The sequence below is a fragment of the Apaloderma vittatum genome, unplaced genomic scaffold, assembly GCF_000703405.1.
Source record: "Apaloderma vittatum isolate BGI_N311 unplaced genomic scaffold, ASM70340v1 scaffold39206, whole genome shotgun sequence".
In the NCBI taxonomy this organism is placed as follows: Eukaryota; Metazoa; Chordata; class Aves; order Trogoniformes; family Trogonidae; genus Apaloderma; species Apaloderma vittatum.
Window position 1 is genome coordinate 472 of NW_009721922.1, and position 21,735 is coordinate 22,206.

The 21,735-nt window shown below is 39.1% G+C and overlaps 1 protein-coding gene across 1 annotated transcript; it reads left to right on the forward strand.

Moving 5' to 3' along the window:
• Window positions 1–2,535: 2,535 nt before the first annotated feature.
• On the forward strand, window positions 2,536–21,357 carry PUS7 (pseudouridylate synthase 7 (putative)). The gene is made up of 15 exons (XM_009871575.1): window positions 2,536–2,900; window positions 4,652–4,736; window positions 4,897–4,998; window positions 5,900–6,044; window positions 10,678–10,789; window positions 12,098–12,175; window positions 13,598–13,726; window positions 13,962–14,087; window positions 14,391–14,452; window positions 15,499–15,659; window positions 16,511–16,637; window positions 17,373–17,474; window positions 19,025–19,154; window positions 20,195–20,286; window positions 20,948–21,357. Exons 1-15 carry the CDS (start codon window positions 2,536–2,538, stop codon window positions 21,082–21,084), a joined length of 1,953 nt encoding a protein of 650 aa, XP_009869877.1. The 3' UTR covers window positions 21,085–21,357.
• Window positions 21,358–21,735: the final 378 nt, after the last annotated feature.

Sequence of the window (21,735 nt, forward strand, 5' to 3'; positions counted from 1 at the left end):
CCAACAGCCTCGGACTGTGTGTGGGCAGCGTTGGATTCTTATAACAGTTTGTATCATTCAATAGGTATTCCGGTTTTATTTTAGACACAGGAGATTTGTCTCATTATCTCCTTTGGCAGATGTCTCAGAGGATTTCACTTTTCTGAGCGGTGTTTTGTTCGCCATGCGAGTGCGTTCACAAGCTGTCTAGAAGACTTTTCCACATCAGTGCTTTATAACCTGGGCTCCATAAATTTGGGTGCATAGGAGAAGAATCTGGAAATGATATCTTCTCTTGACAATGATTCTTTTTCTTTTAAAGAAGGATTTTATGTACTTTTTATTTGGGGGCAAACTGAAATCGGTGCTTTCTGCTTGAAGATATATTGATTTTCTAATTGTTCTGCTTTCTTCTGTGTGTTTCTTTTGTCACTCTTCAGGCAAGACTTTCTCTTTTATGCCTCCTCACTTCTCTTTTGTCCATTTTTTTTTCCTAGTGTCCATTTTCAGTTCTTCGTCTGAGCAAAGCATTTCAGGTGTTTCTCTAACAGTTGTTCCTACCTCTTTACCCTGAGTTTGTGACCTCTGCAGTGGAAGGTCCAGGCGATGGTGGCTAACAGCTAATTGGTAATGCTTAGTTAACTACCCAGCACGGGGTGGTTATCAGCTTAGTTATATGTCTTCCGTTAAAAACCTAGGATATTCTATTTAATTTTAAAGAGTATCTAGTGACTGAAGAAACAATGCAGGATGATGTGTGTAGCTCTAAAATACTGCCGTGTGCCAAGATTAATTTCTTAGTAACAGTTGAATCTCATTAATTTAGAAACTTGCCCCTTGTTTTGAGCAAAACTGTCTTGACTCAGGGAATTTAATTTATTGCCAATTAGCATGAACTTTTAGTTACTAGTTTGACTAGTGAGATACAAAGAAAACAACCAGTTAAACACTTGGGGGAATCTCCTTTCCTCCTCTTCACCACAGATACCTTGTCTCCCCTCACCTGGTTGTCCCCACAGGCTACACTCTGTCCCTGGGGCAAGGCAGGAGCTTGGAGTTGGTGCCTGGAGGTTTCTTTCTGCTGCTGCTCCTTTCCCATTTCTTGTGCTCTCATGCGGGTCTCTCCACGGGCCAAGGTCCCCTCAGGGGTGTCCCTGCCCCAGTGTGGGCACCTTCACAGGCTACAGTTGTCTCAGAGGTGTCCCTGCTCTAGTGTGGAGAGCCTTCTTCCAAGGGTGCATCTGCAGCCACGTCCACAACAGTGTCCCCTTCCCCGTGCCTCCCCGTGTGTTTTTTAGCACGCTGTCATACCTCCTGTGCTTCTCGGGCTTTCTGTCAGTGACAGCTCCTCTCTTTTTTAAATAAGCCAGAGCAGAGGCACCGTGTGCTCACTCATCTGATGAGTTGGAGTTTTGGCAGGTGGTGGGTTTTGTCCAGTTTGGAGCCAGCTGGGACTGACCATGACCAGCACAGGGCAGTTGATGTCCTCCTCCCATGCAGCTCCCTGCTACCAAAGCCTGCGGTTTATCTCTGCAGAAACACACCGGTGTGCCAGCTGGATGGTGCTGGGAGAAAGGTCCTGATATTGCGTAATTATAGGAACTCTGATCTCCTTTCATGAACATAGAAATAAACCCAAACTTCTGTAGCTTACTAAATAGCAATATTTTATTTATTGTTAACTTATCTCTCCGAGTTGCATCTGCTCCTTTATAACTACTGATATACCTGGGTTCAGAAGCAGTTCATTTCTGTGATGTACACATTCATACATATTTTTGTAGTTGGGTTTCTTTTTCCTAAAACTTTCTCACAGAGTTATGTTTTGTCTATTTTTCGGATCTGAAGGTACTAATTCTGCTGTCACAAAGGTGGCAGCTCAAGTAGCCAGGGAAGAATCAGAGTTCTGCCCCAGCAGTGTGAGTAGTCATGTTCTTCTCAGATCATTTCAATTCCTTGTTGTTTTGTTTGTCCCACTGATTCAGTGATTTTGTTATCTCATCCCTCTTGTCTTGTGGTCTGAATTGCTGCCACCCTGACTTCCCTGTGGGATTGTGTGTGTTAGAAGAGATGAGATTTCAGGGTTAGGGGAATCGTGCCATTCTCTCTCAATCATTGCAAGATGGGACCTTGATAGAAAAGAAATAATTGAGTGTAGTCGTGTTTAACAGAAGCCTGGGGTACAAAAAGTTTCCTACCCACTGGGTTGCTATTGACAGCAGAGCCTGTGTGTTGGGGCTGGCTGGAGCTGTCGTGAGACGATGGTGGTAAATGGTCGGTGTAGTATTGAATCTCTAAGATGCGTGTTGTCTTGGGTGGATATTAAGTCCCCTTAACACCTCCCATCTCACTTCCCAAGTACATATTGTTCCTAGCTGTACAAAATCTTTCCTTGATGTTTTAATTTAAAAATACAGAAAGTTATGTGTTTTCCTGAACTGTTGCAGGCCACAGAGTCCTTGGAGTGAGGAGATGATGCATCGATATTGCTCTTAAGGAGAGAGGAAATAAGCCATTCTTGCTCCTCAGGACTTTATCCTACACTGTGCCTTAAACATGGAAACTGTAGAAATGAATAGTGTGTCTTTGAAACGTCCTCGCTCTGAGGATGATGTGGCCAACGCAGATGAAATTAAAAGACCGAAGATCTCAGAGAAGTCTAAGACAGGGAATGACTCTGGGCAGGGCATCAAGACTGTAACAGAACAACCTGACAAATCTCTGCTTGAGGACACTAAAAATGAAATAATCCCCAATGAGGAAGGTGAGGAGCAGGAAGATGAGGAACTAGAGGAAAGTGATGAAGATGGAGATCCAGAGAGCTTTGCAGACATGATGAAGCATGGACTGACAGAAAGTGATGTTGGCATAACTAAATTTGTTAGCTCTCATGAAGGATTTTCTGGAATCTTAAAAGAGAGGTAACTCTTTGTCTTGTTATGTCTGTTAATTCCTTCTGTTAAGCACACTCTTCTGACTTGCAGGATGTAACTGGATTACGTGTGTCCACTTGGGAGGTTCATCACTTTTTTTTTTCTAGTGCTGAGACTGAAAAAAAGGTTTAATTTGGGACTTTTCTAGGTTTGTTTTTTTTTTTCCTTTCCTGTCAAATGAAGCTCTGAAGAAAGAAGCTGTGTATGGATAGAAATACATGATTACACTGACCTTTGCCATTTGTCTTGCTCTCTGGCAGCAACATAGAGCATAAAACCTTAGGCAGTGCACTCACCTTCTGTTGTGCTCTTCAGTGCTGATACAAGATGCAAGAAACCACCCCTCTTTGATTCTTTCTTGCTTTTCCGTGACTTTTTTGTGCTGATATCTTTTAACGTGTGTATTGCGAGATGGTCCATTAGGCTTTAAATTGTAGTCTGATCAGTTGTAGTGTCTTTTACAAAACATAAAAGGAATTTTGTAACTCAGGGTGCGGAATTTTACATTATATGCTTAATAAAATGTTTAGGTTTTAGTAACCTTTTTTACAAAATGAAACTTGTAGTTTTTTTAAAGAACTTTGAATGTTGCTATGGCAAAGCAGTTAAGGTTGCTTTGTTTACACACCAGGAAGTCCTTGCTTTTAAATAATGGCTTCATATATAGATCATTTTACATAATAAAGTGATATGTGCATATTATGTATGTATTTAATATGTGCAGCATTAAGCAGCTGGCATAATCCTTCACAGTCTGTGCTGAACCTCATTCTGGGAAATCTACCAGTTTTGAACCTGGATGGTGTTAGAAAAGCTTGTGGGCTCATGGTTTTTCTTTGATTCTAGGTTATAATGCCTATCATTAATTCAGTCCTGGCATATGTAAGTTTTAAGGTACCAGTCACTAGCCTGTCTAGAGAGCTACAGATATAAGAGAGAGGACATATAATGCTGCTCAGGAAGGAATTCTAACAATACGATGTATGGCTGCACAGGGGTACAGCAAATGGGGGCTTGGGGGAGATATAGTAGAAACATTCCCATGGTAAAGTTTTATTCACCTTTCAAAATTAATACACAAAGATTTTTTTCTTTTTTTTTTCTCCTTTACAAGCAAACGCTACTTAAAAATCATTTAGCAATTGCAATATAGACTGTGCTCTGTTAAAGTCAGGATATTTTTATTATTGGACATAGTGACTTTGATCAAAAATGTCACGGTCAGATTCTTTGTTGCTGTCGTAGAGGATGCAGTGTAGCTGTTAATTTTGCAAGGTGTTCTCTATAACTGAATATATGTAACAGAGCTGAATTTGTCCTGCTTTGCTTAGAGTGGCTAACACACACCGTGTTCTGCACGTTATCTGAAGTGACAGAGTTAATGCATTTGTGTTCACATTGTAGCAATGTGGTAGAGTCTTAACTGTCAGTAATGACTGGGGTTGAGAATATGCATTCCTGATCTCTGCAAGTTAATAACTACAGCACATATTTGGGTATCTGCAAAGAAGTCTGCTGTGTTCAGATACGCCAGATTTTTTTCTGTGTTCCTGTAGTATCCCAAGGGAAGGGAATAGTTACAGCATTCTCACAGATGAAGTTTTTTATGTGCATTGAATTATGTGAATTCAGAATTCTTGAGTGAATTCTGCTAACAGTTTCTTGAGAAAGGACTTTATGTGATGTGGGAATTTGATGGGTTTTTTATTACAAATCTTATGCATGTTTCTTCCTATCAGATACTCGGACTTTGTTGTCCATGAAATAGGCAAAGATGGACGCGTGAGCCATTTAGATGACTTTTCTGTTCCAGTGGATGATGAGGTAAATTTTGAGGTAAAGATTTGGTAATGGCTGTGCTCCTTAAGCATTTAAGGAGCTTCATCCAGTGCTCATTAAACTCCTTTTCAAACATTAAAAAGACTGAAAGTTGTTCTGTGAGGGTTATTGGATGTTTTGTTTTTCCTCCACAAATATGTGTTAGGACCCATCAGAAGACACATTTACGGTTTTGTCAGATGAAGACAAGCAGCGTTTAGAGGAGCTTCAGCTTCTTAAGAATAAGGAGACTAGTGTTGCCATAGAGGTAAAATTAAAAATGATATGAAGTTTGGGAGCGGGGAGGGGTGGGATTGGAGAGCGGAAGGTACGTGCTTTCTGGTATATGTAAGGTATAAGAGCAGTTTCAACATGATGGAACAGGTAGTACCGCACTGTTTGCAGTTTAGGGCTTAATTCTGTAAAGTCTTACAGATATGCTCAAATTCCTGCACACAAGTGTCGTTTTGATTTCGCTTGGGCTGTACACATGAACTCAAGTACATGTCTTAATTTCCGTGGCATTAAAATTTTCTTGCAGTGTTTTGGTTTTGTGTCTAGTAGTATTTTATAGAATGATTATGTAAGAAGGATTAAATAAAGCATCCATCCTCGTGGAAGACTATTTTCAAGGTCAGTGTGTTTAGTGATTTAATAGAAAAGAAGATAAATATGCTCTTCTGTAACAAGAAAAATAAGAAAATTAAAGTAAAACTTGGTAATTTTTCAACACCCAGATATTCCATGTACTTGAAGAATAATTATTGAGCTAAATTGGGACACAGAGATGAGCAGAATTGAATCTGGCAATTTCCAGTAAACATTCACACATTAAATAATCTAGCCATTTATTTTCCTTTAATGCATGTAGAAAAACTCTGGTTTGCCAGAATTGTCATTTGAAGAGATAATTTTATTAAGCGCAGAAGAGAGGAATAAGTCTTGAGAGTTTCCTTTTGAGAATGCTGAGACTGTGGTTTGTAGCAGAGCTATTTAATATTTTTTAAACTAATTTTAGTATGTAGGACAGACTTTTAAAAGTATGCCTATTCAGTGCTTTAGTCTGATTTGGAAAGGGTTTTTTTAAGCATTGTAAATTTAACTCTGAAAAAATCCCTCCCCTTTTGTATTACTTTATTTTGTTTCTGCATGCATATGTATTAACACAGGTAATTGAAGACACCAAAGAAAAACGAACAGTTATCCATCAAGCTGTGAAGTCTTTGTTTCCTGGACTGGAGACTAAAACAGAAGATCGAGATGGAAAAAAATACATTATTGCTTATCATGCTGCTGGGAAAAAAGCACTGGCAAGTGAGTTTCAGTATCACAGGGTAAATGCTAAAATTATACCCAAAATAGAAATTGTTAGTAAGTATTTCAAGTGGAGGGTACCTCCTGATGCAGTCTGGTTTTGTTTTTTCCTCTTTGCAACTGGTGCTATGCATCTAAAATGTCTCAGAGCACAAGGAGTGTCTCAAATTCAAATTTCTGCTTGTTTTTCTTTCCAAATCATTCATCAAATACAACAAATACAACTGTGTCAGAAGTGAGGGGATCTTTTCCTGTTTCAGTGGCAATAGGCAAAATAGGGGCTTTATTTTCAATGTTGTTCGAACTTCGCCCTCATGAACTTCACCTGGATGTGTAAGTGTGCACTGTGCAAGTACGAGATTGTACATTGACACTCAATGTTATCTTGACTATCTTGAAAATCTCAATGACTTGATAATTCTCAATTACTTGAATAGAGACAGGCACCTAGTTCTGTAAACATAATATATTTACAATGATCTTTAAGGCCACTTCTGCCTCCGAGGTTAATTATATTTGCAGAAAATTGTCTTTATTTGTTATAAATCACAGTTACGATTTTCGACTAATTAAAGTAATGAAGGATTTTCAAAACGAAGTGTCCAACCATCTTATTCTTCACAAATGCTGTTTTGGTTACTGGGAGTAAATTCACATGCTGTACATCCTTTAATGTTATTACGAGTTTGTTGCTGCCATAAGCTGAGAGAATTGTCTCCATGCAGAATGCTGCCTGCTTAGCAAAAGATATTAAGGCTTATTTTAAACTGATTGCGTTCCTATGTCATTTCCACCTGCTATAAATGACAGGATGTAAACCTAACCTTCTCATTTTAAAGTTGAAGGAGATGGAGAAGGGATAACAAGATAAAATAATTTAAAACTGGAATTAACGCCATCTCCACATTCAATTTAGTTATTGTTTTTTAGGCTTGTCCTAAGCAAATATGGGAATGTTGAATGATTTATTGGTACAATTATAATGTGTTTATGTATCTTGTTTAACCACGTTTAGAAAATATGTATGTTTGCATGCTTTATGCATGGAGTATGTATACTTACCAGCACAAAATTCTCCTCAGCCAGTTTTGTTCTCTGTTGAGATGTCTGTGATGGTTTTGCCTCCACCTTTTCCTTCTGCTGCTTCTGTTCTTTAACCATTGTTATAGTCAAGTGGTTTTTATTAAGCTGACAGGTCCAATTTGAGAGATGCTGTGTAACAGAATTTAAATTGTTTACAAAGTATTTCAAATACTTAGTGACTTGCCTCTAGAACTAAAACATTTTCTGGAGCACCATCTTGTGATGCAGAGAAGCAGCATCTATTTGAACTTGGATTCCTAAGTTGTGATGCCGCAAACACCTGTGCATGTTGGTGGAGACGTGTGCATTTTCAGTGAGTGTGTGTAAATGTTTATGAATGGAGGACTTAAGAGTGCAAGTCTTTTTAGACAGGATTATAGTTAGCTTTTGTGTTTACGTAGCCGCTAACATGTCTTAGTCCTGAGTGGGTTCCCCAGGCAAGAAACATTTGAGAAGTGTAGAATATAAGCTGAGATATCTGATTACTTTTGATGATACTGTAAAAGGTTGCCAAACATACTTTCCTAAAATTTAAAATTAGGAGCTGCTTTGTAGTTTACACCCAAAATACTAAAAATACCACCTTACTAAATTGTCAGTAAACTGCTGTTTCATCTTTGTCCACAAGTGGAGTTTGTTGCATCTCCGGTTGAAGCTTTCCATATGTTCACTGTTTGCCTCTGCACGATTCCATTGCATAACCGTCTAAATTGCTGTCATCCACCACCTAACTGTTGGATGCTCCCTAAAGCATAAACAATCCCATAACCATAAACCTGCATGTTCACCTCTAAAAACCCTTCGACAGTCTAAAAATTAAATGCTACTCTTTTGTGCTCTTTATGCTCTACATTGGGACAGAGGTCAGAACTGCAACAGGTAAGAGATGTTGACATTTCATGCTAACAAAATGAAATGCCAACCATTGCGACCTCCTAAATAGCGACAAGATTGGCCAAACTAGTAAGAAATAATTCTTTAAAAAAATCCTACACATAAGTAACACTTAAGCTTCCCTGAAACAGCCAAGAATTGGGCTTGTGCTACCTCTGTTTCCTAGTGCAGTGTAGGCAGCAGTCATTTGGCACAGAGAAAGCCTGCCAGTAATAAGTGAATGGTCAGTTTTGACAATACTGTTTGACATTTATGGTAAATTTTCCATTGGTTTTATTAAGCCAAGCCTTTGTCCTTCAGCCTTGTATTTCAGACACCACGATCTGTATTTATACAACTGTATCTGTCATACATCCTGATATGAAACAAGACCTTCCAGCCCTTGACTTGCAGCAAAAGGTTTGGAAAAAGGGCTTGGAAATAAGATTTTACTGTCAAAAATGTAACATGACTTTGAAACACAGCAATAAGGACTGCAAACTCTCCCTCCAGTTCATCTACCTAGCTGAATCCTTTGAAGTATTGGGTGAGGAAGGGTTAAATAGTGGGACTGTAGCTCTGGCCTCCCAGTACTGAGCATGGCCCAAAGTGGCAAGTGGCTGTGATGCCCAAAGCCAGACTGAGAGAGTTGGGGCTGTTCAATCTGGAGAAAAGAAGGCTCCGAGAGACCTTATTGTGGCCTTCTAGCACCTCACGGGGGCTACAAGAAAGCTGCTGAGGGGCTTGTTAGGATGTCGGGTAGTGATAGGACTAGAGGGAATGGCTTAAAGCTAGAGATGGATCGGTTCAGATTGGACGTTAGGAAGAAGTTCTTCCCCATGAGGGTGGTGAGACCCTGGCACAGGTTGCCCAGAGAGGGGGTGGAAGCCCCATCCCTGGAGGTTTTTAAGGCCAGGCTGATGGGGCTCTGGGCAGCCTGATCTAGTAGGGGATGTCCCTGCCCATGGTGGGGAGGTTGGAACTAGATGATCTTTAAGGTCCCTTCCAACCCTGGCAATTCTATGATTCTCTGAAAGCCTGAGGAGCCCTTTGGTGTATGTAAAATATCTATAGAGTCTTTTTAGTCTAGCCCAGATTAGAGCTTGCTTTTTGAAGGGTGTTGAAATGACCGTGTGCAACATGAGTTAGTTAAAATTTAAAGAACGATCCCACTGGAGAAGGCTTTTGTTGTGAATTATGCTCTTGTCTTCCTCTCTTCCCTTCTGATTACCGAGTTCTTCATGGGGGACTTTGCTCTTCAAGCTGAATGAAGCATTTCATTGACTGCGTTTAGGGCAGTGGTGGTTCAGAAGGGAGACCAGCAGGAGCATGAAGTCTATTAACAGGCTTTGGAGTGTACTGCTCAGTTCAGGTCCTAGGAAACGCCAGCAGTGGGGGACACTTGGCTTAGAAACTGGTGGTATGAGGCAAGCCTTGCAATGATTTTGAAGTGACTAAGAACTACGTGTATAGTATTTTATCCTGTATCATCCAGAATTGTTTTTTTGTAGAAGTGTGTGTATGGATGGCAGCTACCAGAAAGTTTCCTGGAACTGAAACATATTCACTGTCTGTCTGGGATATATGGGCTTTATTAAACTAGCATGAACAAAAAGAGCAAAATTTAAGAACCTCCTTCCTGCGTTGGTGTTTGTATACTGAAACAGCGTTGGCTTTTTCAGTTAGCTTTTGCTCTTACAAAAGGCACTTAAGCCCCCTCTGTACAAAACCAGGAATGTCTGCTTGGTGACTACCAAGAGATAAGGGGCTTCTTATTTAAAAAAAACCAAATCCTTAGTTTTGTTCTTATGCAAAAAGAGTTGATAAACAAAGCAACTCAACACTGAATCTTTAGAATCATTCTTTAGAATCAGTCCCTCTTCCCAGTAATGCTAGCCACAGTGGATCATCGTAAGAGGCTTTTATGTGCAACAGAAGCTTGACAAATTAGCAGTTTTCTTCCATCTTCAGAAAGTACCAAATAATTGTACAGAGTTGTAAATTGGTTGTTAGTCTGCAGGAGTTGAAGTTATCTTACCCTCTGGCCTTCTCTACGTATCTGGCTTGAATTATTTGTTAATGTCTCTTTTGTGCCAGATTTATCTCTCCCATAGGATTTTAAAAGAGAAAATTCACCTTAAAGTAATTTGGTGTGAGTATCCTTTTTGTAGGCTTTTGCAGAGATACAACCTATGCTTTTGCATGGCACAGAAAAAAAATTCTACAGAAATAGTGAGTATATTAGTACTGTAGGTAATAATTGTAGATTTTCCACAAACAGCTCCAGTGGTCCTCATCTATTAATTACAGAAGACGCTAGATGAAATTTGGAGTGACTTTTGTTGATAATGTTTTTGAGAAATCTAATCAGGCAATAAGGCAATTAAATGACTAGGTTATGTTTTTAGAAAATTTCAAGGCAAAGGAACTGTCACCCTTACATTCAAGATTTTCTGTGTGACAGAATTGGTTAAAGAGAAGTTTACAGCCTCGTGGAAGGGGAGAAGGTTTTTTTCAATGTGCTTTGCAGCTTTTGCTGTCAGTAATATTTTTTTTAAAAAAAAACAGATGGAAATTAGCCAAAAACTACATATTTGTTTTAAATGTAGCTGTAATGGCAAAGACAGTATTTTTGTTAAAATAACCCTTTACAAATTTTAACCTTTTGTTTTTAAAGATCCAAGAAAACACTCTTGGCCAAAATCTAGGGGAAGCTACTGCCACTTTGTGCTGTACAAGGAGAACAAGGATACTATGGATGCCATTAATGTCCTATCCAAATTTTTAAGGTAAGGCTGTTGGTTCTGCCAGCCGGGCTAGGAGGCAGCCGGCCCCCTGTTTGTTTCATGTTATGGTAAATGTTGTGCTTCAGAATTATGTAAGAGCAGAACAAATGATTACTGTTGCCTAATTTGTAGCCAGTGTTTTAAAAAAAAAAAAAAATTATGATATCGACTCTGAAACTTCTAAGTCTTGGAAGGAGTTGAGAATGGAAAAAAATGATTCCAAGAAATTTAAGAGGCTGTACTCTACTCTGTCAGTGATAAAAGTTCCACAACTGAAGTTGGCTGATCTGAGAAAGGCTTGGCAGCTCAAAGCCCCAGCGTGCATAACCTGAATTTAAAAGCCTTTTTTTTCCCAGTATATGAATGTATGCAAGTATGTTATGAACCTCTCAGATATTGTTGTGATAATATGCTGATCAGTTCCTAAGCAGTTACAGTTGATAAGTAGTTTTTCCGTGTATTAATCTCTCCATGGCAACATGGCCTTAGTTCCTTTCATCCCATCAAGAGCAGCAACAAAAAGATTTGCCAAAGGCGTGCTGTAAACATGCCTTGCAGATCAAGGACTATTTTAAAATTGGGTCAATTCAGTGATCTCCTTGTACTTCCCCACTTCTCGCCTGCTTTTCCCTTCTGCCTTTCCTGTCCAAAAATAAATGTTCATAATCTAGACTCTAACCAGTATGCAGCTAGTGTTTTTATTTGAGGATAGAATGGTAGGAGCATAGTTCGGTGCAAAAATGTGTGTAATGGTAATCCTGCTACCCCCTGGTGCCTATGGCTGGAATAACTGGAAGCACTCCCTGTGTAATACAGGCTGTGAAGTGCAAAGTAGAAAGGAAAGGAAATTTTTTTCTCAAGGAAAGAAATGGACCAAATTTTAAGTTAACTTCTTCTATTCTTACATAATGCGTTTGCATGGTATTCAAACAGACACGTTGTTTGAAGTTTAAGGAAGAAATGGATGTGATTTTCTTTTTTTGAGTGAAATTAATGGTGACTGTGCATTTGTGCATTGAGTAGACATATATAAAGAAGCACTTCAAAGCTCATACTCTGAAAGCACAGCTGTGGTGAAAGTAAATCTGTCCATGTGTAGTTCAAACAAAGAAGTTTCCCTGAGTTTCATGTACTTACAGATGAGATCAGAAAATGTAATACTTTTGTCAAGTTGTAGCCTAGTTCTGGGGAATATAATGTATAGTTTGTATTTTTAGTATAGAAGATTAATAATTCTGGGTAATTATTATGAAAATGTTTGATCTGTGGCTATTTTAGTATACATAATATGTGTTTACTGTTGCTTTTAAGAGTGAAGCCAAACATATTTTCCTACATGGGAACTAAAGATAAAAGGGCTATAACAGTGCAAGAGATTGCTGTTCTTAGGTAAGTGAAAATATGCTGCAGTGTTTGCCCTCTCGCTGTGATAGCTCAAATATTTCACCAAATACCCCAAGACTCAGTGTGCATGTGACACAGATGGCAGATTCAGGTCCTAATCTTGTAAAGCACATGTATTCATGAAGATCTTTTTGTATTCCCTGGTGATCGCTGGTATTTTCAGTCAGTGATGCTCTAAGTCTGGACGCTTTTATTTGGCTGAAGCAGTGGGCCAAATTGCCCACATGCTCTTACACTGTACGGCTCCTGTGCAACAGCAGAAAAACAGAAAGACGTGTGGAAAATTATATCCCGTTTCCTCTGTGGCTTTTGTTTCCCCTTTCCTCCAGCTGGAATCCTGTTTTCTTTCTCACTGAACTCCAGAGAATGCTAACCACTGCGTTTGCTAATTTGGCAGTCGCCAGAAGGGGCAAGGAATATTTTCTTGCCTTAAACTATTCCCATAAGTCACCTGCTAAGACAAAATAAAATTTATTTTGTCATATTTCAAGATAATTATATGGTTTCTGGACAATTGAAATTAAGTGTTACATCCATAACTGAGAATGATGGGTGCCTTGCAGTCGTACGGTACCATATCTCTTAAGCCAGCTGGAATATTCTGCCTGGGCTGCTATTTACAACTCTTGGAAAACTGCAGTCCTCAGGTGAGGAATTCCAAGGTTTGAGAGCAAGAAATTTGGTCAAATCCTTGTAAAAAAGGAGGAAATTCTCTACCTAATTATTCGTATTTTTCCTCCCAGTGGTTTGCACGTGCATGTGTTTGCAAATACAAAAGGAATTACGAGTTTGTGGATGGTAAGACACCCCAGGTTCTTGTTGCTGCAAGGCAAGTTTGCAAAGTGGTGACAGTTAACCAGACTTGCGGTGTCGCCATCGCAGGTGCTGTTCCATTTACTTTTAACGTGGTCACTTTTAATGTGTCCAAGAGCTTCAGTGTGTTGTGAGCATTGATTGGGGGGGGAGTGTGCTCATATATGGTGCCTGTCCAGTAGTGCCAGAGTACCCGACTCTTCTTTGCAGCCCTGGAGGTGGATGGTGCAGGAGAGGACACTCGACCACTTACCAGTCTGCTCTGAGCTGAGTACACTGGCCATGCTAGTTGATAAGCTTGTCTGTCCTGGTGTAAGTTTTAGCAAAAGTGTCAAAGAGCATCTTGGTGATGCAAAGAGCGGGGTACGCTTCCAAAAGTACTAGCAACAAAAATACATTTTCTCTTGTATAGGTAGGCTTAAGAATTATCTGTCCTTTCTTTTAGATATTTCATTAAAATACTTTGAAAAGGCAACAATAGAAAACTGGAAAAACTGGACTCACTGTTTTGTTTCAAAATGCTGACATTTCTATATTTACTTAATTACCTGTTTTTTTAAGCATAGGTTGGTCACTGTTGTCTGTTTCTTTTAGAATCACTGCACAAAGACTTGCTCATTTGAATAAATGTTTGATGAACTTCAAATTAGGAAATTTCAGTTACAAGAACCATCCACTGAAATTAGGAGAACTGCAAGGGAACCATTTCACTGTTGTTCTCAGGTAATATGTTAGTATATGTTGAGACAGTTAGAATCTATTTCAAGGAAAAAAAATCTAAGAAATATCAGTGCATCTTGCATTACAGAAAAGAAAAGTCCTGTTGCCAGGTGTCTGTCAAATATGATATATGCTATATAATACTGATGTTGAGCTTTAATATTTCGGGGATCACAAAATAGTGTAAGCCATTAATAATCTGTCTATAAGTTTGGGGTTTTTTTGTCTTTTAACGTAGAAACATAACAGGTACTGATGACCAGATAGAGCAAGCAATGCATTCTCTCAGGGAAATTGGATTCATTAATTACTATGGAATGCAAAGATTTGGAACCACAGCTGTTCCTACATATCAAATTGGCAGGTATGTGTTGCTTCATCTCCCTTTTTTTTTTTAATTTAAAATTTTATTTTTATCCCTATATAACTTCTAATGTATTTTTGGGAACATCTTTCTAGCACATTGCATGTGCCCGTTTAATTTTAGTTTCAAGAAAGAACTTACCTGCTGTAGCACGTTTAGAAACGTCTTGCATAGTAACACTAGTTTTAATATCGCATAAATCTAATCACTTATATTTCTTTTGGGGGGTGGGGAGTAAGTCGACTAAATCTCCTTAAAATATATTTAGTCACTTCTTAATACACTTCCCTGTTTGAATCTTAGAGCTATTCTACAGAACAATTGGAATGAAGTAATGGATTTGATACTAAAACCACGACCAGGAGGTAAGGACTGAAAAATAATACATTAAGTGTTTCTGCCTCTCCTCCTCCAAGACTTGTACGCTCGGGAAAAATAATCTTAGATTCTTTTAATTTGAAAGGGCTTTTGTGAGGCCAGCTTTGCATATGCTGAACTTCAGCCAGTTAAGCAGTGGAGAAGCAATTTTCAGACTGCGCCTTTCTGCTTCTCTTTGCTTGCTGTGCAGTTTACAATCATAGAATCACAGAATATTGTAGGTTGGAAGGGACCTCAGAGATCATCTAATCCAAGCCCCCTGCCATGGGCAGGGATGCCCTTAACTAGACCAGGTTGCTCAAGGCCTCATCGAACCTGGCCCTGAACATCCACAACGTCTCTGGGCAATCTATTCCCTCATACTGAAGAATTTCTTCCTAAGATCCAATCTAAACCTGTTCTCCTTCAATTTAAATCCGTTTCCCCTTGTCCTATCAGTGGGCACTCTTGTAAAAAGTGCCTTCCCAGCCTTCCTGCAGGTTTCCTTCAGGTATTGGAAGGCAGTTTTAAGGTCCCCTCAGAGTCTTTTCTTTTCCAAGCTGAACAATCCCAGCTCCCTCAGCCTGTCCTCATGGCAGAGGTGCTCCAGCCCCTGGAGCATCTTTGAGGCCCTGCTCTGAACTTGTTCCAACAGATCTATGTCCCTCTTACAGTGGGGACACCAGAACTGGATGCAGAATTCAAGGTGGGATCTCACAAGAGCAGAGTAAAGGGAGAGAATCTCCTCTCCTGATCTGGCCACACTCCTCTTGATGACCCCCAGGATATGGTTGGCCTTCTGGGCTGCATGAGCAAACTGAAACTAAAAGAAAGAAACTACCAGTTTCTTGCAGTGAGGGTGAAGAGGCACCCCAGCACTTACACACAGGGTCTGCTCAGCCTCCACATGAAGCCTTCCAACCCCAGCTATTCTGTGATTCTGATAACCTGTGTAATGACCATGACTGAAACTGTCAGCTGTTTTAACACAAGGTGAGATTGATGCTTTTTTGGTGCGCAGTTAAAATATCTTTATTTTACATCCTCGTTGTAGCTGAAAAAGGATACTTAGTTAAGTGCAGAGAAGAATGGGCAAAGACTAAAGATCCAGCAGCAGCCCTCAAGAAACTACCTGTAAAAAGGTGCGTGGAAGGACAGCTTCTACGCGGACTCTTAAAGTATGGAATGAAGAACATAATCTCTGCATTTGGCATAGTGAGTGTAAAAGTGCTGTGGGCGGGGTATTTACTTGAATGAACATTCTTTTGATGGTATCATGGTGAATTTGAAAGAGACTCATAAATGCTTGGTGAGTAGCAGGTTAAGTGTAAAAATCTTCACATTTATCCTTCCTTTTTGCTTGAAGTACTGCTGCATGGTAGGTGACGACATCTGTAATTAACATATGCATAACGAGCTTTCCCATTTATACAACAATCTCTCTGGTATGTCAGAAGCAATACAGTTATACTTAGTAACCATGTATAACACTGATCTGAGATTTGTGCAAAAGTTCAAATCAGTTTTTCTGCTGCTTTGAAAGTATAAAACAAACAGTGTGCTCATGAATCAGCTTGGCATAGAGGTGGTGATTTCACTGTCTTGTTTCAAGTACCATAATCAAGTCTTTGGAGAAAATACCTTGTCTACTGGGCCCATTGTAGGAGCCAAGGAATAATTTCTCGTTTATGAAGAAGACAGTTAGAATAACACCGTGCCTTCACATCTGCAAAGTTTACTTAATATTTCAGGAGGTTGAGTATGAATTCAGTGTTTTATAATAGCCCCATGTGTTTGAGCTGTTAAAAAAAAAAGCAACTGTTTTTGATTAATTTAAGCATAGGATTTTTTTAGTGCAGATTTCAAATTTTAAAAAGCATTATTTCTTCACTACCCTTTTCCCAAATAACGAACAAAGTCCAAACCTGTATACCAAGAAACTGTGTTAGTCTTGTTGCTGGGGAAGATAATGTTTCATATATATGACTTTTGGGTTATGACTGAGAGAAAAAACTAAAAATACATCTTTCTAATGTTTCCCTTTTTTTTTTTCCTTTTACCTATAGATACCAAGAAATAATCGTTTAATGTATATTCATAGCTACCAGAGTTATGTATGGAACAATATGGTGAGCAAGAGAATAGAAGAATACGGGCTTAGAGCTGTACCAGGCGATCTCACACTTAAAGGAGGTAAAATCAGACAAACAAAAAGCCAGTCATGCTCTGTAGTTCAGATTGCTATGAAAAGGAGGCATGTATCTGGTGATGTGATACTGCATACGTGTTTCCTTTTCCCTCTCACCCATTTTGTTCCAGTGATCTCTGAATGCATTGGTCAGTTTTAGTCAAATTTTGCAAGGAACCAGAAGATGGATATTACAATTCCATGAGTTGGCGGTTTGCTCTTTTTCCAAATAGCTGGATAGAGAGACTATGAAGGACTGATTATTCTCAAGAATTAACTCAAACGTAGCTGAACTGTGGAGTACTATGGGAGGATGTTATGAATGTTTTGAACACTGCGGTTTTGTTTGCATTAGTATCTTGTAAAGCAAAGGCTCCGCTCAGTTAAAACTTCCGTTGCTTGGATTTGCTCTGGCATTTCCCTGGGCTGAGAACATCCACATATTTTCCCCTCATGCATCCCTGCTGCCTGGTTAGAGGACTGTTCATCCAGCAGTCACTAATTCACTCAGCTTTAAAAGTCACTGGAAACAAGGCTGTTACTCTGTCGGAAACTGTGACAGCCTTGAAAACTGTTATTTCTTTTCGTGGAAATGGTGTCTTTTTAGTGGAGATAAAACACTGTAGTTATCCTCTCAAAGTAGACTTCTTTCAATCAAGTGGTTAATTTTAAATTTACCTAATGTTAACTTTCACGGGCATCCATCCTGGTAACTCTTCATTTTTCTATTCTGATTGTAGCCACAGCTGTTCATATCGAAGAAGGAGATGTTGATAACTACACTATTCATGATGTAGTGATGCCATTGCCTGGATTTGATGTTATTTATCCAAAGCATAAAAGTAAGTCTGACTGTTAACTTACACACTTGCTCTGAAAGTGTAAGTCTGCTCTAAGATTGTTCTTAAGAGGAAGATTAGATCTATGCAACCTTGGTGACCATTAAAACAATACACTATTTCAGAGCTCTGATACGTTACTGTCAGCGTTTCCCGTTGTGATAATAGTCTGCATTGTTTAATTTAACAGAAACCTGGTTTGTACTTCGTTTTAGCTAAGTAATTTCTTTCCCTAGCCTGCACAATCTCCCCAGATGTCCATGATCTTTCAGAGATGGTAAAGTTTTACCATGATGTGAGGCAGCTCTCTCAGCTTATATCTTCTTCCACCACCGGTAGTTCCTCTCTTTCCTGAACCTTGCCTGTAGGGACAGAGGCCTGAGAGACATTGCTGGTCAAGGCTGAGGCAAAAGAATCAACCTTATGTGTCACTTGACCACCTGCACTGTTTAGCAGCAGGCCAATGTTTTCCTTATTGTATTCTTTTATTCCTGATGTTGCAGTTTAATTCTTGTTGCTCTTGATGTCCATTGCCAATTTCAACTCTAGCTGAGATTTGGATTTCCTGACACCATCCCTGCGTGCCTGGGCAACGGTTGTATGTTCCTTCTTTGTAGCAGGCCCCAGCTTTCACCTGCTGTGTGTGTCCTTACATAGCAGCTTAGTCATGAGTTCTCTACTTAGCCAAACCAGTCTCCCAATGCATATATTTGTTTTCTTCAATATTTGGTTGAACTGCTTTTGTGCTTGATTGACTTTAGAAGATCAGTCAGGTCTCTGGAGTCTCTCTGCCTGTCAGAGCTAAATCTCAGAGATGGGATCCCATTTGTCACCCATCTCTGAAACGCTTGGGAGGTGAAGATCTGTTTGTGCTGAAGTGTGGTACTGAATCACAGTGAGTTAAAAGTTTGGAGGGAAAAGCTGCCATTTTTTTACATTCAATATATCTGTACTAGGATTTGCCCACTGTAAGCCTAACTTACTCTTGTTTAAAATTCCCAACTGCAGGAAGTAATGCTGGCAATTGCACTGCAAATCAAAGGCACCAGGCCACATTTTAGCAGCAGGTATATTCTTGCATTTCCACTGCCTTCCCTAGGTGTGCATGTATGCGCCCTTCCTTGAGGCTGTAATAGAATTAATTACTCCTTCTGTTGGCAGTGTACTTAAAACTCCCTACTGGGTAATTTCTTCAGAGGGCTCTCATGACTGATTTCACTCTGCTCCTTTTCCAAACACAGAGCAATGGGTAATCTGGCCCTTTTTTTCTTCCTTTTCTTTTTTTTTTTTTTTTTAACTCTCCATATACCTGAGATTAGACTTGTGAAGTTTAGATGACTGGAAATTGGAAAGCATGTATGAGATGTCAATGAGGTGTCAATAAAATACTTAATAAATTTTGGTTTCAGCTGAAATTTTTATTTATCCCATTATATACTATCCTATATATGCTGAAAACTACCAAATATGAGGGAAGGAATGATCCATGAAAACGGGCTGTTTCAATGGGCCACACTACATTCTCTCCTATTACATATTTTCCTCTCTCACAGTTGGTGAGGCCTACAAGGAAATGCTGGTAGCTGACAATCTTGATATCAACAACATGAGGCATAAGATCAGAGATTATTCACTTTCTGGAGCATACAGAAAGATTATCATTCGACCTCAGAATGTCAATTGGTAAGTAGAAAAAAGTATAAAAGGAGTTACACTTGAATTCACAGCAGAGTATGTAATGGGGTGACTTCACTACAGGAGCTGTTAGATTGACCCACGGGACGTACGTGTGGACAGAAGCGGAGTTGGGGAGAAATCTCTGTGCGCTTCCCTCGGGGTTTTTATGCGGTGGAGGTTGAAGCATGGCTTTGCTTCTTCCGTGGTCCTCCGGTTCTGTGATGCCTGAGTGTCATGACATCCGTTCAGTTGTCACACTCCTTGCAAGAGCTTGCCTGAACACTTCATAGATAATTATTTATGTTAAAACCATGTTAGATAATACTCAAACCAGGCTTTTTTTTTGTAATTGTGATATGAGAAAGTTGGTCTCCAGTTACCTGTCGGTCAATCAGAAAGATCCGTATCACTTAAACTTAGTAAATCGTTGTTAGACATACAACCTAGTTGTCATATGGCAACTGAATAAATACCTTTTAAACAGGTGACTGTACAATTGTGCAGAAAGGCTTGATCACTTGCACGTAGAAAAAAATACAGAGGATTTAGAAGGGAGGCAAGAAAATACAAACTTCACTTTAACTGGTGCTGATGTCTAAAGTTTATCTGCTTCCCAGTTACATTTTCAGCATCATCATTACATATGGAATTTCCATTAAATGAACGGCAGAAAAATTAATATATATTTAAGCCTTTTCAAAGAGATTTAGATGGCTTTCTTCAAAATGAAGGCTTCCCCCTGCCAAGTATTCTTGGAGTTTACACCACTCTTTCTATGTTTTCATAAACTACACTTCTTGTATAGCTGGAAATCTTGGCAGCCCAAGAGGGAAAACAGATGAGTTATGCAAAGAAATTTCTTACTAATTTATTATTTTTATTATAATCCTCACCTTACTTTATTTCATTAGAAAATAAATCTCCTTTTTCAGTTTTAACTGCCAAATTGGAATAATATTGTGGTAAACATTTTTATAAAATAATTATATAAAATTATTCTAAATAATTTTAAGTACTAATTAAAAACTCTTATCTGTATTATAAAGGGAGGTCGTTGCATATGATGATCCCAGAATCCCGTTGTTTACTACGGATTTAGATAAGCTGGAAGGAAAGCCACTGCCAGTTCTTCCTACAGGTAAGTTGATTTTTCTGCTGATACTTGCAAAATAGAAGTTTCAGCTGGCTGCTGCTTTGGAATGCTCCATATTGAAAGCTCTTTTAAGAAGAGCTTTCATTTAACTAGAGTGTTAAGTAATGGTATTAAAGATATCCAAAGTTATGTGCAAGCAATCCTTCCAGCAGTCTGTTACATTTTCCTATAGGCATCTGTAAAATCAAATAAAAGCTTAGGAATAAAAATCTGTGAAATGCATGAAGGTGAAATTAAGCCACTAGTAGGCTATATGCTTGAGCATGTATGGTTTGTGCTGAACACAAGGGACTACTCAAATACTTAGAGAATTCAGTGGATTTTTTTAATATAGCTCTGGTTACAAGGTCTCTGCTTTCCAGAAGTGAAGGGAGGATAGGAATTCGGTTTTGAAAGAACAAAAGTTCATTTTGCATTTAAAAGATGAAAACCCTCAAAACACCATTTCCTGATTAAAAACTTGTTTTATGAAATACTACTGTGGATTGTAAATTGGGGTATGGTGGTGGTAGCTGTTTAGATTTATGGGTTGGGGGGGGGTTGATAATGGAAAATTTCAATCCAGTTCAGACAGCATCCAGAATGAGCATTACTTTGCTCTTAACAGCTTTTTCTTGCTTTGTGTCTCCTCTTACCTTTACGACAGACGGGAAATTCAGGGCACTGAAGATGGAGTTCTCCCTTCCCCCATCCACTTACGCCACCATGGCAATTCGAGAAGTTTTGAAAATGGACACAAGCATAAAAAACCAGACGCAACTGAATACTACCTGGTTACGCTGAAGGAACCGCAGAAACGAGAACACTTTATATATGTTAAAATCTATTTACATGTTCTGTACAAATCTTTAAAAATTGGTAGTAAGAGATTTGTATTTTTTTAAGTTTTTATTAGTGCTAGCATTTAACTTCAGTAGTTGTTTGCAAGATGGTGGCTGTAATATAATATAGATCTTAGCGACTGGTGCTTTTTAATGAATTAGTAAGTTGCTTGAGCTGTAACATGGGTGCATCTTTAACAAATGGGCTTGTAAAAGTTTCAGACCTGGAAGAATGTTTAAACTTGCTTTTTTTTCTGGCAAGCACTGAATGTTTTCCTGCGTTCAGCCCACCTGTGGGGCTCCTCAAACACATTAAATCACTGCTTAGGAAAAAGTTACATCATCATTACGATGTTGATGAACGTACTGCAGGAGTTTTTGCTGGCAGCATTTGCACTGACGTGGTGGTGGATTCTGTGAGCGAGGCTTTTTAAGTGCTGTAAAAGATGTACAGCTGTTTTAATTAAGCTGGTCTTTTCACTGAGAAAATACCTGTATTTTCCAGCTCTGCCAATACCTGTTCCAAACAACAGGTACGGAAAATAAATTAACCTGGAAGTCTTAAGTGTGTGTGGCTAACTTCTTCAGTTGCATAGTGCGTCTGTCCCACTGC